This window comes from Ursus americanus, chromosome 6, assembly GCF_024610735.1.
Source record: "Ursus americanus isolate L20-20 chromosome 6, mUrsAme1.1.p, whole genome shotgun sequence".
NCBI classification, from domain to species: Eukaryota; Metazoa; Chordata; class Mammalia; order Carnivora; family Ursidae; genus Ursus; species Ursus americanus.
In genome coordinates this window covers 29,787,505-29,800,615 of record NC_142132.1, presented here as the reverse complement: position 1 = coordinate 29,800,615, position 13,111 = coordinate 29,787,505, and the positions used below count along the sequence as shown (strand labels likewise).

The following is a 13,111-nucleotide window of genomic DNA, read 5'->3' as shown; positions in this document are numbered from 1 at the left end:
TCCAGGCAACACTGAATGGCAAGGACGTTGGAAAAATGAGGTTGGACTGATAGGACTTGACTTTGTGGTGTGTGGGAGGGGCAGTGGGGTCTCTGGTCTCTGGCAAAGGGACGGTCCCTTTCTCTGATGTCTGAGAGCTCAGCTTTGGACCGGAAAAGCGTGAGGTGGACATATTCCAGATGTCCAGGTGAGAATGGATGTCAGCGTAAGACCAGCGCGGCTCTCCTCCAGAGCCAGGGAAAGGCCAAGAGGTCCGGGTGGGCCCTAGGGCAGGAGAAAGTAGAAAGAAAGGGGCCCAGCGAGAGGCTGAGAGAAGGCTCCAGAAGACAGCTTTCCCCTCAGAGGCTGGACCGGAGCGGGGGAGACAGGGAGGGCACGGTGGCCCCAGATGTGCCAAACTTGGCCCGGGCGGCCACAGCGGAAGGCCCGCGGTCGGCCGGGGGGGGGGGGTGCGAGTGCCCTCCGCCGCGCCCTGGGGAGGAAGGAATCCGAGCTGGGAGTCTGGCGCCGGCAGGAAAGGGGGGCCGGGGTGGTGAGCGAGGCCCAAAAAGAGATGGCAGGAAGCCGGGAGGAGCGAGTGGGGGTGGAGACGGGGAGGGGAAGCCAAAGGGCGGGTAGGAGTGGTGGAGACCGGGAGAGAGAAAGAGAGGAGGGCTGGAGGGAGGAGAGAGGGGAGGAAGGGTGGGGAGAAGGGGAGAGGAAGCGCGAGGAGGACTCGGAGGGACGCGAGGAGGCCGCCGCGGGCGCAGCGGGCACGTCGGCCGGGCCAGCCCCGCGAGCCGGGCGCCGCCATTCCGCTACTCGGGGCGCCGCCGCCGCCGCCGCCGCCACCGCGCCCGGGGGCCATGCTCCCGCCGCCCCCGCGCCAGCCGCCGCCCCAGGCGCGCGCGGTCCGCGGGGCGGTGCGCCTGCAGAGGGCCTTCCTGCGCGGCCCGCTGGGCGTGCTGCGGCTGCTGCAGCTGCTGGCCGGCGCCGCCTTCTGGATCACCATCGCCACGAGCCGGTACCAGGGCCCCGTGCACTTCGCGCTCTTCGTGTCCGTGCTCTTCTGGCTGCTCACCCTGGGCCTCTACTTCCTCACGCTGCTGGGCAAGCACGAGCTAGTGCCCGTGCTGGGTTCGCGCTGGCTCGTGGTCAACGTGGCGCACGACCTGCTGGCGGCCGCGCTCTACGGCGCCGCGACGGGCATCATGATCGCCCAGACGCAGAGCCACAGCTACTGCAACCTCAAGGATTACCAGATGGCCTGCGCCTACCACGCCTTCCTGGCGGCCGCCGTCTGCGGCGGCCTTTGCCTCGGCCTCTACCTGCTCTCGGCCCTCTACGGCTGCTGCCGCCGCTACCAGGGCGAGCAGGAGGTGGCGTGAGCCGCTGCGCCGCGGGGCGGGGGCCCTCCCGAGACCGGCGCCCGCGTCCTTCCTGCCGCCGCCGCCCCGCGCCCGTGCGCCCCGGCACCCACCCGTTGCCCTGCGCTCCCGCCCGCGCCCGGGCGCCCTGGCCCGCAGTTCCCGTCCGACTGCAGAGCCGCCGCCTGGAGTCCCGCCCGCCGCGCCGTCCGCGCCGTCTCCTGGGACCCGGGCAGGACCGCATCGAGGAGCGGGCCCCTACACACCCTGGCCGTCTGAGGCGAAACCTCGCGCTTCCTCGCCCCCTTCCGTGCCGAGAGCGAGACGTGGACAGGCGCCGCGTAGATCCGGGGGAGGCTCCCAATTGGAACCAGTCTTCTGGCTGCGCCACTGCCCCCTCCCTCCTGCCCCGCTGTCGGAAGAGCGCCCCCGGTTCCCTGGCCCCTCTTCCAGCTTTGAGTGCTGTGAAGGGCAGGCTCGTAGCCGCGGGCAGAGCTGAGGACAGGCCTCCACCGGTCTCAGGATGAGAGAAGAGTTTGTTTCAGCTCGGGATTGTGCGGGCATCCTGCGCGGTCCGTGCTCTGATGTTGGGGTGGGGCCCGTCTGCAAAGGTGTGGATGGATTGGAAAGGCCCGCGGGCTGCACTTTGCACGGTTGGAGTCTTCTCTCGCCTCTGCCTGCTCCGCCTTTGTCCTCCGGGTTCTAGGAGGCCAGGCCCAAACGCACACTAGTTTCCCTGGCCTCACCTTCCCAGCCTTCCTCTCACGGGCTTCTGCTCCACCACCCCCACCTACCAGTATCTTTTTGCATTAGGGATCCCATAGGACCCTGAAAGAATGTCAAGGAGAGCCCCACCCCTTGCACTTGGGAAAGCCAAAATAAGATTAGAACCCGTTTACAGACTCCCAGTCCAGCACTGTTTACATTAAAGCAGTGGGTGGTCCCAGGAACCCTCTACCCTCTAAAAGAGGGTTTCAATGCCAAATGGGTTTGTCAAGGTGCTATCTCGCCTTCTTGGAGATTCACGATTCTCATTAGCATATCAAAGGCTCTGAGAAGTCCCGCTATAAAAGAAGCCCAAGTAGTTCAGTTTACAGTGTTAACTGCCTCTGGACCTGGACCAATTAGATTTTGCCACCTATGACTTCCAAGCATCCCTGTGCTTGCTTGGCTGTCATTCATTTCTAAGGAATCCAGCCCACTGGCCATGGTGTGATTGAAGATCTGGGGTGCTCCTTCTCTTTCCCAGGGAATTTCCCTAGCAGAGGGAGGGCTTGCCTCTGGGGTAGAAGATAGCTGTCCCTGCCAGGCCCGTGAGAGACCTGGGAATTGGTGGACCTGAACATTCCTCTACATTGTTTAAAAAATGAAGTCAAGGTTATCCAGATGGTTTCCCAGTCAAAAGGAACATTGCCTATAAGAGATGCTGGCACTGACCATGAGCAACTGGCGAGAGTGGGTCTCACTCACCAAAGAGAGAAGAAAACTCCAAAGTTGGGGTGAACAGCTGGCCCAGCCTCTGTAAGGTAAGGTGCTTCTTGACTTTCTGGAGGGGTCATAGGCCTTTGAATAAAAAACACAGAGCCCCCTTTGCTAAAAGTTACGAGAGCAAGTTGGAGGGGTGACCAGCACAATGCCCAAAGACTTGTACCAATTCAGCCTTTTGCTACATCCTGCAAAGGTCTGCTCGTGGAAAAAGCTCAGCCCTGTCTGGATTAGAAACTGGAATAAGGGAGGCCAGAATGTGTTTTTGGGAGCATGTTTTTAAAGCTTAGGGAGAGAGGTTGAGGCTTTTCTGTTGTAGCTGTGAAGATCTGGGAGCTGCACGGTGTGGAGCACGAAAGCATGTCTGCGGGGCTGCTGTGTGCCTGGCACTGCTTGAAGCACTTAGACATATTTCCTTTATTCTTTGGCCTTATTGAGGTGAGTTGTGTTCTTATTCTCCTCTTCCCTAGGAGGCAGATGAGTCGCAGAGAGGTTAAGTGCCTTGTCTAGAGTCTGTCAGATGGTGTGACGGTGGAGCTAGGATCTGGACTTCGGCGGTTGGGCTTCCTCAGGACAGGGCTGTACCCCCTAGTGTACATGTTAGAGACTCTTCATGTGGCCACTTTAAAAAATGTCATGGTACAATACGCATAGCATAAAATTGACCATTCAACCATTTTAAAGCATACGGTGTGCTGGCCTTAAGTAGGTTCACGCTGGTGTACAGCTATCACCATCATCCAGCTCCAGAACGTTTTTCATCTTGCAAGACTGAAACTCTGTACCTGTTAAAATTGTGGTTATTTTTGTTGTTGTCAATACTGTTATTTTCTCCTTCGGGAAATCCTAGAACACTGAGCCCTTCACTGTCCCGTTTAGCCTGGAGTCCTGCTGCCTTCCTCCACCTGTTCTTTCAGCCCCCCCCACTCATGCCGGCCAGAGCCTGGGGCTGGCCTTTGCTGGGATCCTTGGAAGTGCTTCGGATGGCCCGTGACTTTGGTTCTTCTGTTGCAGGTTTCCATGTTGCTGAAGCCATGGACATTCCCGTAGCGGTCATGCTGACCTCTCCCAGGGCTCCCTTCCCTTGGCAGGGGACACCATTCTGGGCTGGGCCAACAGAGGGCTGGAGAGTGGGGAGAGTGGATGACCTCTGCCTGGCAGCTTCCCTTCAACATTGTCCAGTGGAAGATCCAAGATGCATGAAGATTCATTTTACCTTAACATGAGAAATTCCGATTCTCCTTGTGCTGTGACTCGGGCCCAAGATTCCAGACCCCTGGAACTGACCTCTGCACCTCCGTGCCCTAAACAGTGGGTTTTGGCTCCAAGTTTTGTTCCTTTTCTCTTTTTTCAAATCACCATGGAAGTTGCATCCTCAGCTCAGAACCAGCTCCCTGAGGATCTCTTCTTAGCCCCGCAGCTCATGGTGCTCTGTCTGTGGTCAGGGACCTTACTCAGGAGTAGACATCTCCTTGACCTTCATGGTACCTTTTCCATCCAGATGTGCCTGAAACATTCCAGAGCTCACTGGCTCTTCTAGATGTGCCTTCCTGCTTGGCCTCCAGCTGCTTCTCCAGATGTGAGAAGGACGTGTAAAGCAGCCCCCACAGCCATCCCCTCCTCCCCCTGAGACCTTGTACCATAGGAATGGCCACCTGACCTACCCCAGAATTTTTTAATACTGGAGGCAGCCTCATTGGCCTCCCTCATTAGACTACAGGACTCAGTCCAGCTTGAGACCATTGTGGACTCCAACCAGTCCAAAAGCCTAGGACCACTTGCAGATCCAAGAGAGGATTTTTCTAGTGTTCTACAAAGGCCAGAAGAGACGGTGGGAGTGGGAGGGGTGTGGGCCAGTAGCGAGAGGGGACCAATGTGCCTCATTTAATAGTTTAGTGGTGATTACCAATTTGCTTTTTGGAATAAAGTTTGGTTTGTCTGATGTTGGTGTATATGTCTTCTCTCCCAGCCCCCTGCAGTAAGCCTACGTACTGGGTCCTCCCAGCTTCCCTCCATCCTCTTCTGGTTTCCTGGGAGGGGAAGAAAAATGAGTTCACAGGTTTTCAGTGCATTAGGGCAGGACACAGGAAGCGGCGGGGGTGGGGGGTGGCGGGGAGAAAACTGCCTGTGTCTGCCCCTGCCAAAAGCTGGTGGGAATTCCAGAGGCTTCTAGCCCAGGTCTCAATGACCCTTCTGTTTTTGGAGGCTCCACTTCCTGATGGGCAGGCACAGAATGACTATGATTATGGAGCCAAAGGGTCCTGTTATAGTCCGACTCCCTTATTTTGCAGAAAGAGAAATGAACCCCAGGGAGGAGTGGCGACTTGCCTGGTGTCACAGAGCTGAGTGGGGGCTGAATGGGGTCTCCTGGGGCTCAGGCTCCAAGGCAGACTATGGCGCCTGCTCTGGTGCCACCTCCTGGACACACCCCACCTGGTCCCCCCCACCCCATTTCCAGCCCCAGTGTGATGAATAAGGGACTTTGGCAAGGGCGGGAAAGCAGAGTTAGCCGGCTCCCTTGCCAGCTCCTCCCTCCTGTGACCCAAACCTGAAGTCTGCAGCCAGAACATAGGATTCTACGGGCAGATCTCAGAACTCACTTAGAACAGCTCCAGGCGGGGATCGGATGCTGGGTGTATTCCACACCCACCCTCTTCCAAAGCGCTCTCCTCAGCACAATAAACACACACACACACACACACACACACACACACCCCCTCCTCTTCATGGTTTGGATTTCCAGGATGGAGGAAAATGCCAAGGACCCTCCCTTGAGTTCCCATCTTCCCTCTGTGTCTATTCATGAATTTTGCACAGAATAAAAAGTGGCCTCCCTTTGTGCAAAGGCTGGTAAGCCCCTGGCTGTCGTAGCTCTGTGGAGAGTTTTACAACTGAAAATATGCTTCTACTTCATGACCTTCTTTGATCCAGTTAACAGTCTTAATGGTTGGCACTGTCACCCCCATTTAGTAGGGGAAATAGAGCCTCAGGGAGGAGAAGGGCCTTGTACCTGGTCACACAGCTGGCTAGCGGCAGGACTGGGACTGGAAGGCAGATGTTCTCTCACCACCCTTGGCACCTGGTAAGTCCTCGTGGTCCTCGGGCAGGCTCTGGGGTTCGGGTGGAGTTTGGTTTTCGTTCCTGCAGATCAGGTGCTCAGGACTGGTCCAATCTGACATTTCGTGTTTAATGCTAGAGGCACTTGGAAGTAAGACACGGCTCTTCAGGGACATGGTTGGGTCTGGGGAATCTGAAGGATTTGCTGTTTTATGTCTATTATTTCTCCTGCTTTTCTAAGGATGGGGGTGCGGTGGTCAGTGGTGAGAAAGGAAAGCTAATAAAGCTACATTTGCAGGGATGAAAGGAAAGAGGGACGTGAGAGAGAAAGGCCTGGTTAGCACTATTTATTCATGTTTGTATTATTTTGTTTGTTACAGTAGTTATTTGTTAAATAAAATACCAATATATATATCCATTAAAATATAATAGCAATATATGCCCATTTAAAAAATTAAACTGTACAGAAGGGTACAAAGTAAAAAGAGATGCCATTCAATAATCTTAATCTCAAACGCTAGAGATAAACCATCGCTAACTGTTAACTCTCCTTTTTTTTTTTTAAAGGATTTTATTCATTCATTTGAGAGAGAGCGAGCTTGAGCAGGGGGAGGGGCAGAGGAAGAAGCAGACTCCCTGCTCCCCTCCCCAGCAGGGAGCCTGATGTGGGGCTTGATCCCAGGACCTGGAGATCATGACCTGAGCTGAAGGCAGAGGCTTAACCACTGGAGCCACCCAGGTGCCCCCTAACTCTCCTTCTGGAATTTTTATAACTAATCAAACATACACGGATATGCGCACATATATAATTAGACTCTTTTACAACGTGCTCTTTAAAATTAGTGATAATACAGTTCTAACCCTTTCTAAAGGTCCACGTAAATAGCTGGGGGCTGCAAGAATTTTGTGTACTTTCTGGAACGTTATAACTTTCCCACATTGGTTAGCTTTGTCACTCCCTTGGCTGCTTCCTATAGAAATCTTAGTAAAACCCTTCAAAGGGGGTGGGTCTTTTTTTTTTTTTTTTTTTTTACAGATAGTAAATAGAGGCTTCAGAGGGGAAGGGAAGTGGCTCTCTGTACCTCCACCCCGCCAAGAGTAGCAGGGATCGGAGGGAGCAGTGGGTGGCTGTACTCTACTTCATAGCCAGTCTTGGGGGAGAGGAACGCCAGGGACCAGTGGTGGCAGCTGAAAAGAAGTGAGGAGGGCCTGAGGCTCTCTGGACCCTGTACGGCAAGGGAGAGGTATGCTGAGGTGGCCAGAACCCGAAGGAGAGCACAGGGCATAGCCAGAGGGAGGGTGTGGACCACCCCCAGCAACCTCAGCCTGTGGAAATTCCAGCCAGGCTCCTTATCGGAAAGCCCTTTTGCCCTCCCTGTTCCATGACCCGATTGCTGCTGAACTGCATGGCTGTTTGGGATCTGGCTGGCACCGGGGCTGTGACATTCCTTCGTCAGCACTGAGGTGAGGGCAAGCTCCCAGAGGCAGGTCCTCCAGGTTTCGCTCTGTATCTCCCACAGATGATGGAATGCAGGTTCTCCTTGCTGCCATCTCCAGGAGCCCTGAAGGGGGCGCTCTGATGTCCCAGGTGTAAGGCCCTTCTGAGTCAAGGTTGGCAAGAGAGGAGAAAGGGAACCAACTTTCTGAAGTGTCTCCAGTGAGTCAAGAACAAGTCTGAGGATGCCTTACATAATAACAGGGCTTGTCATCCTCACAAGCCCATGAAGTGTTAAATATCCCCATCTGCTAGACCTGGAGACAGGCTCAGAAGGGTAAACTGATTTCCCCAGGTCACTTAAGTGACAGAAACAAGATTCAAACTCAAGTGTGTGCTCCCATGCCATGCTGTTTCAGCAGACAAGCTGTTTCTCCCAGCCGTCCAAAGACCCCACCGAGAGCAACGCTGGGTTTTCTAACAGCTATGTTTTGAGCTAAAGCCGGAAGGAAAGACTGTGAAGAAAGTGATATCATTACAAGTCTGAATTATGTCAGCTACTCACTTCTCGGTTTACAGCGAAGTTCGGTTTCACCATCTCACTGCGCTGAAGCCACTCTCCTGGTTCCTAGAGACAGTGTCTCTGTCTGCCTGATGTCAGGACTCAGAGTGTCCCTCCACTCAGGCCTGCCTCCTCCTGAGACCTCGTGCCATAGGTATGGCCACCTGACCTGATCCCAAACTTGGATACGGAGCCCTCTGCCTTTTGAAATCTTGTTCTGTTCTCTGTGCTGGCTCTTTCTGTGTCCCCTCAACGGTTAATGTGACTGGCTCTAATTTTGAGGTAAGCTCAGCCTGCGACGTCACAAGCGAGGCCAATCTCTTCTTAGTTATCTGTTCTTTGGCAACTTACTAAAGCTCTTCATCTGTTTCATCGCTCCCTAAACGGGGTTAATGCTAGTGGCCGCCTCCCTGGTCCCTGGTCCCTGGTCCCTGCCCACCGCAGAGTTCCGGGCAACCCGTCCCTGCTGGCCGGCTCCCAGCCGGGTAGTGCTGTTGGGAGGACCTCAGGTAATGTTTGTGGAGTGCGGACCTGAGCCTCAGCACGTGCTCGTAAATGTTACTCCCCTTCTCCCCGACTCCACCTGGCTCTCTTCCGCCTGAGGACTGACACTCTCACCGGCCCCGATGGGTTGATCCCTCTATTTTCTGTTTGTGGTCCGAGCTGAGCTTTCTTGAACGATAGAACAGAAGTGTTAAAAATTACTGTTAGAATAAAGAGGTCAGATCCTCTTTTCTCCAGAGTCCAAGGTCCTTCTCTGCCTTCCTTTTTATTCCCTGGAGCCTGCTCTGTGCTCCCAGCAGTACCCCCGCCTGCCTCCTTTCAGCCTGGAGGGGGGACGCCCTGTTCTCCTCTTGTTTCTTGAGGTTCCAGCCCATCTCGAGAGAGATGAACTGACCGAGGATTCTCAGGTGTCAGTAGTGAGATGTTCACAGACTCCCCTCATTATGTGTTTGCAGGCTCCTCCGTGACTGCACTCAAATCAGAAGTTGTCCAGGCACAGGGGCGGGCGGAGTGCGCGGGGTTTCTGAGTCGCTGGCTTCCCTCGCTGTTTTGTATCTGGGCATTTCACAACGTGTCTTTCCTCACTTCCCTGCTAAACTGTAAACTCTGTTGTATTTATCAGCTTGTCACCTTCTCCTCCCAGCCACCCCTACAAACTACTGAACTCGCAGGGTTTGTTTTTTGAGTTAAAATGATGAACTACCAGGGTGCCTGGCTGACTCAGTCGGTAGAGCATGTGACTCTTGAACTTGGGGTTGTAAGTTCAAGCTCCATGTTGGGTGGAGAGGTTACTTCAAAATAAAAATCTTAAAAAAAAAAAAGAATTACCTCAGTGATTTTTTTTTTTTAACCTCAGTGTTCTTAACATAGATCCCAGAAGACCAAGGTGAATGGAATCTTTTTGCAGTGACCGTGATAGTGATGATAATAATATTGTTAATGGCATTAATAGTAATAAAGATTACACAATGTCTCTGTATTCTTGTATTCATAGTTTGCGCAATATTTTGACATCTCTTTCATTCCATCCTTACATGAACAGGTGAACAGTTCAGATAATAAGAGCATTTTGTAGATGACGCTCAGAAGGGTGAAGTGTTTGCCTAGGTGTTTTTTTGTTTTTAGAGAGAGTGCGAGCGCTAACGAGGTGGGGGAGGGGGCAGAGAGAGAATCTTAAGCAGGCTCCTTGCCCAGCACGGAGCCCAACACGGGGCTCGATCTCGTGACCCTGAGATCATGACCTGAGCTGAAATCAAGAGTCGGACGCTTAACCAACGGAGCCACCCAGGCGCCCCTAGATATTTCTTTTTTTAAACAGATTTATTAGGATATACTTAATGTACATTAACCTGCATATAGTTTCAATGTACACTTTGATCAGTTTTGACATATGTATACATTCATGAACCCATCACCACGATTAAGACAGTAAATGTATCCATAATGACCAAAAGCTCCCTCGTTCCACTTGGTACTTTCTTCTTAACTCCCCCACCCCCGAGCAACCATTGATCTGCTTTCTGTGACCAGAGATTAGTTTATAATTCTAATACATATGTATGGTATATGCTTTTTTTTCCGGGGTGAGGGGAGGTATGTGGCTTCTTTTATAAATTATTTTGAGATTCAGTCATGCTACTATGGTAATAATAGTTTGTTCATTACTATCACTGCGTATTATCCCATTATAATCTGTTTATCCATTCACCTGTTGATGGGCGTTTGTATTGCTTCAGGTTTTTGGTTATTGCAAATAAAGCTGCTGTGAACATTCAGGTACAAATCTTTGTGTGGACATATGCTTTCATTTCTCTTGCATAAATAGCTAGCAGTAGAAGGGTTCAGTTTTGTGGTAGGTGTATTTGTATTATTTTTAAGTTGGCCATATTCCAGATGATATTTGGTGTGTGTGTGTGTGTGTGTGTGTGTGCTATTACTTGGCACTTGTATCAGTGATGGTAATTCTGGACTCACAGAATAAATTGGGAAGTTTGCCATCTTGTTCTGTTTGGAATAGTTTAACAGATCATTTTATTGATGGGTTGGATAAAAATTGACTACAAAAGAATCTGGGCCTGATGCCATTCAGGAAATTTGTTAATCCTTTCAGTTTCCTAAATGATAGTTGGTCTTTTCAGGTTTTTGGTGGGTCACCTACAGCAGTCCACTGGTGGCATATTTATTCCAGCAGCTCCCATCTAATTCTCCAATTTAGAATTAGGGCTTTTTTTTTTTTCTTTTTAAAGTAATGTCTAAGCCCAACGTGGAGCTCAGACTCATAACGCTGAGATCGAGAGTCCCACGCTCTACTGAAGGGGGCAGCCAGGTGTTCCTAGAATTAGAACCTTTTTTTTAAAAAACATTTAAAAATTTTAAATTCAATTAATTAACATATAGTGTTTTATTGGTTTCAGAGGTACAGGTCTGTGATTCATCAGTCTTATATAATACCCAGTGCTCATTACACCACATGCCCTCCTTAATGTCCATCACCCAGGTGCCCCATCCCTCCACCACCCTGAACTAGAACCTTTTGAAGAAAGAATTTTGGGCTATTCATTGCTGTATTCCCCTGAAAGGCACATAATAAATCGTCGTTCAGTGGAATGAATGAATATTGATGTTTATCTGCTATAACAAACACTCTCCAACAATTCGGTACGTTAATTTAATAAAAATCTCTTTGTTATTCACATACAAATCTGTTTCTTCCTCATATAACTGTCCATTGTGGATATCCCAGGTCAGTGGGCGCCTTTCCACTGTGATGATTCAGGGACTCAGGCTCCTTCCAACTTGTGGCCTGGCCATTCCCTCTGCATTGAGCTGGCATTTGGGAGAAGAGAGGAAGGAGGAGGTTTCTGATTTTTAAATGTCTCGATCTAGAAGTGACACTCATTGCTTCCACTTACTTCCTTTGGAGAGTCACATGAGCCGATCTATATGCAAGGGGAACATAGCTCCTGGCTGGGCATCTGCTGCCCAGCTGGACTCTCTACCATGAAGGGGCGACGAGACTTTTGGTGGACAGTTAATTGTCTCTTTCACAGGAGGCCACAAGGTTTTACTATTGAATTTTCACTGTTTTGCTCTGTGAGGCTTTTTTTGTGCCTGTGTTTGATGAATGGTTGTTTTCATGGCTGCCAAGAGCTATTGAGTCAGAATGTAACTGCGGACATCCATTTCCTTGCTGTGTTTGTCTGACAGCTCACTGCCTCACAGCCGGGAAACTCATTACTCAAGAGTACTTCTTTCCCAGGTACAAGAACATAAAGATGTATTTATTGAACTCTTTTCAGAGCAATGGCAGTGAGCTATTAATCAAAACTATACTCAAATATTAAGGGTAAATACTAGAGAAAATGCAAATATTAAAGACAGTCTAAAAATATATACCGGTCAAATATTTATTTATTCATTCACTTTTTAATGGAAACATAATTCATGTAACACAAAATTTCATACAATGTAACATAAAAAGTCTCAGTTTTAAAATGTGTAATTCAGTGGTTATAGTATATTCACAAAGTTGTGCAACCATCACCACTATCCAATTCCAGAATATTTCTTTCCATCATTCCAACAAGAACCCCTGACCTGTTAGAAGTCACTCCCTGTTCCTGCCCTTCCTCCCGGCCCCCAGTGCCCGGCAACCACTGATCTACTCTCTGTCTGTACAGATTCGTCTGTTCTGGACATTTTGAATAAACAGATTAATACAATATGTGGCCTTTTGTGTTAGTTTCTTTTACGTGGCATATTGTTTTCAAAGTTCATCCGTGTTGTAGCATGTGTGAGTACTTCATTTCTTTTTATGGCTGATGAATATTTCATTGAATGGATATATTACACTTTGCTTATCCATTCTTTCATTAAAACATCTCTAATTGTGGCAAAAGACACATAACATAAAATTTACCATCTTAACCATTTTTGAAGTGTGCAGTTGTGTGGTGTTAAAGTATGTTCCCATTGTTGTGCAACCATCTCTGGGACACTTCTCATCTTGCAGAATTGACAATCTGTTTCCGTTAAACAATAACCCCCCACTTGCCCCTGCCTCCACCGCTGCCATCGACTATTCCACTTTCTGTCTCTATGACTTTGACTACTCTAGGTACCTCATTGAAGTGGAATGGTATAATAATGGTTGTTTTGTGACTGGCTTAGTTCACTCTGCATTCATGTCCTCAAGGTTCATTCATGTTGTGGCACGTGTCAGAAGTTTCCTGCTTTGTAAGGCTGGATAGTTTATTGTATGTATATACCACATTTTATTTATCTATTCATTCATTAATGGAAACTTGGGTTGCTTCCACATTTTTGGCTATTGTGAGTAATGCTGCTATAAACATGGATGGATAAATATCTCTTTGAGACCATGCTTTCAGTTCTTCTGGGTATATACCCAGAATTGGCGTTGCTGGATCATACAATAATTCTGTATATAATTTTTTTGAAGATATGACACATTGTTTCCCTTACAGGATGCATTATTTACATTCCCACATTATTTACATGCACAAGGGGTCCAGTTCCTTTATATCCTCACCAATTCTTGTTGTTTTCTGTTTTATTCATTTATTTAAAAATAAGCATTCATCGAATATTTACTATGCCAAACTCTATACTTGGCAGAAACTGGGGCTGCCAAGATTGTTAAGTTGCAGTCTCCCTGCTCTCAGGAACAAAGGGAGATTCTAGAGATAGGTTGAAATGCAA

General features: G+C 49.9%; 1 protein-coding gene across 1 annotated transcript; it reads left to right on the top strand.

The window, feature by feature from the left end:
• Positions 1 to 751: 751 nt before the first annotated feature.
• MARVELD1 (MARVEL domain containing 1) lies at positions 752 to 4,773 on the top strand. The gene is made up of 2 exons (XM_045784841.2): positions 752 to 2,872; positions 3,846 to 4,773. The coding sequence occupies exon 1, from the start codon at positions 846 to 848 to the stop codon at positions 1,365 to 1,367; it is 522 nt and encodes a 173-aa protein (XP_045640797.1). The 5' UTR covers positions 752 to 845; the 3' UTR covers positions 1,368 to 2,872; positions 3,846 to 4,773.
• Positions 4,774 to 13,111: the final 8,338 nt, after the last annotated feature.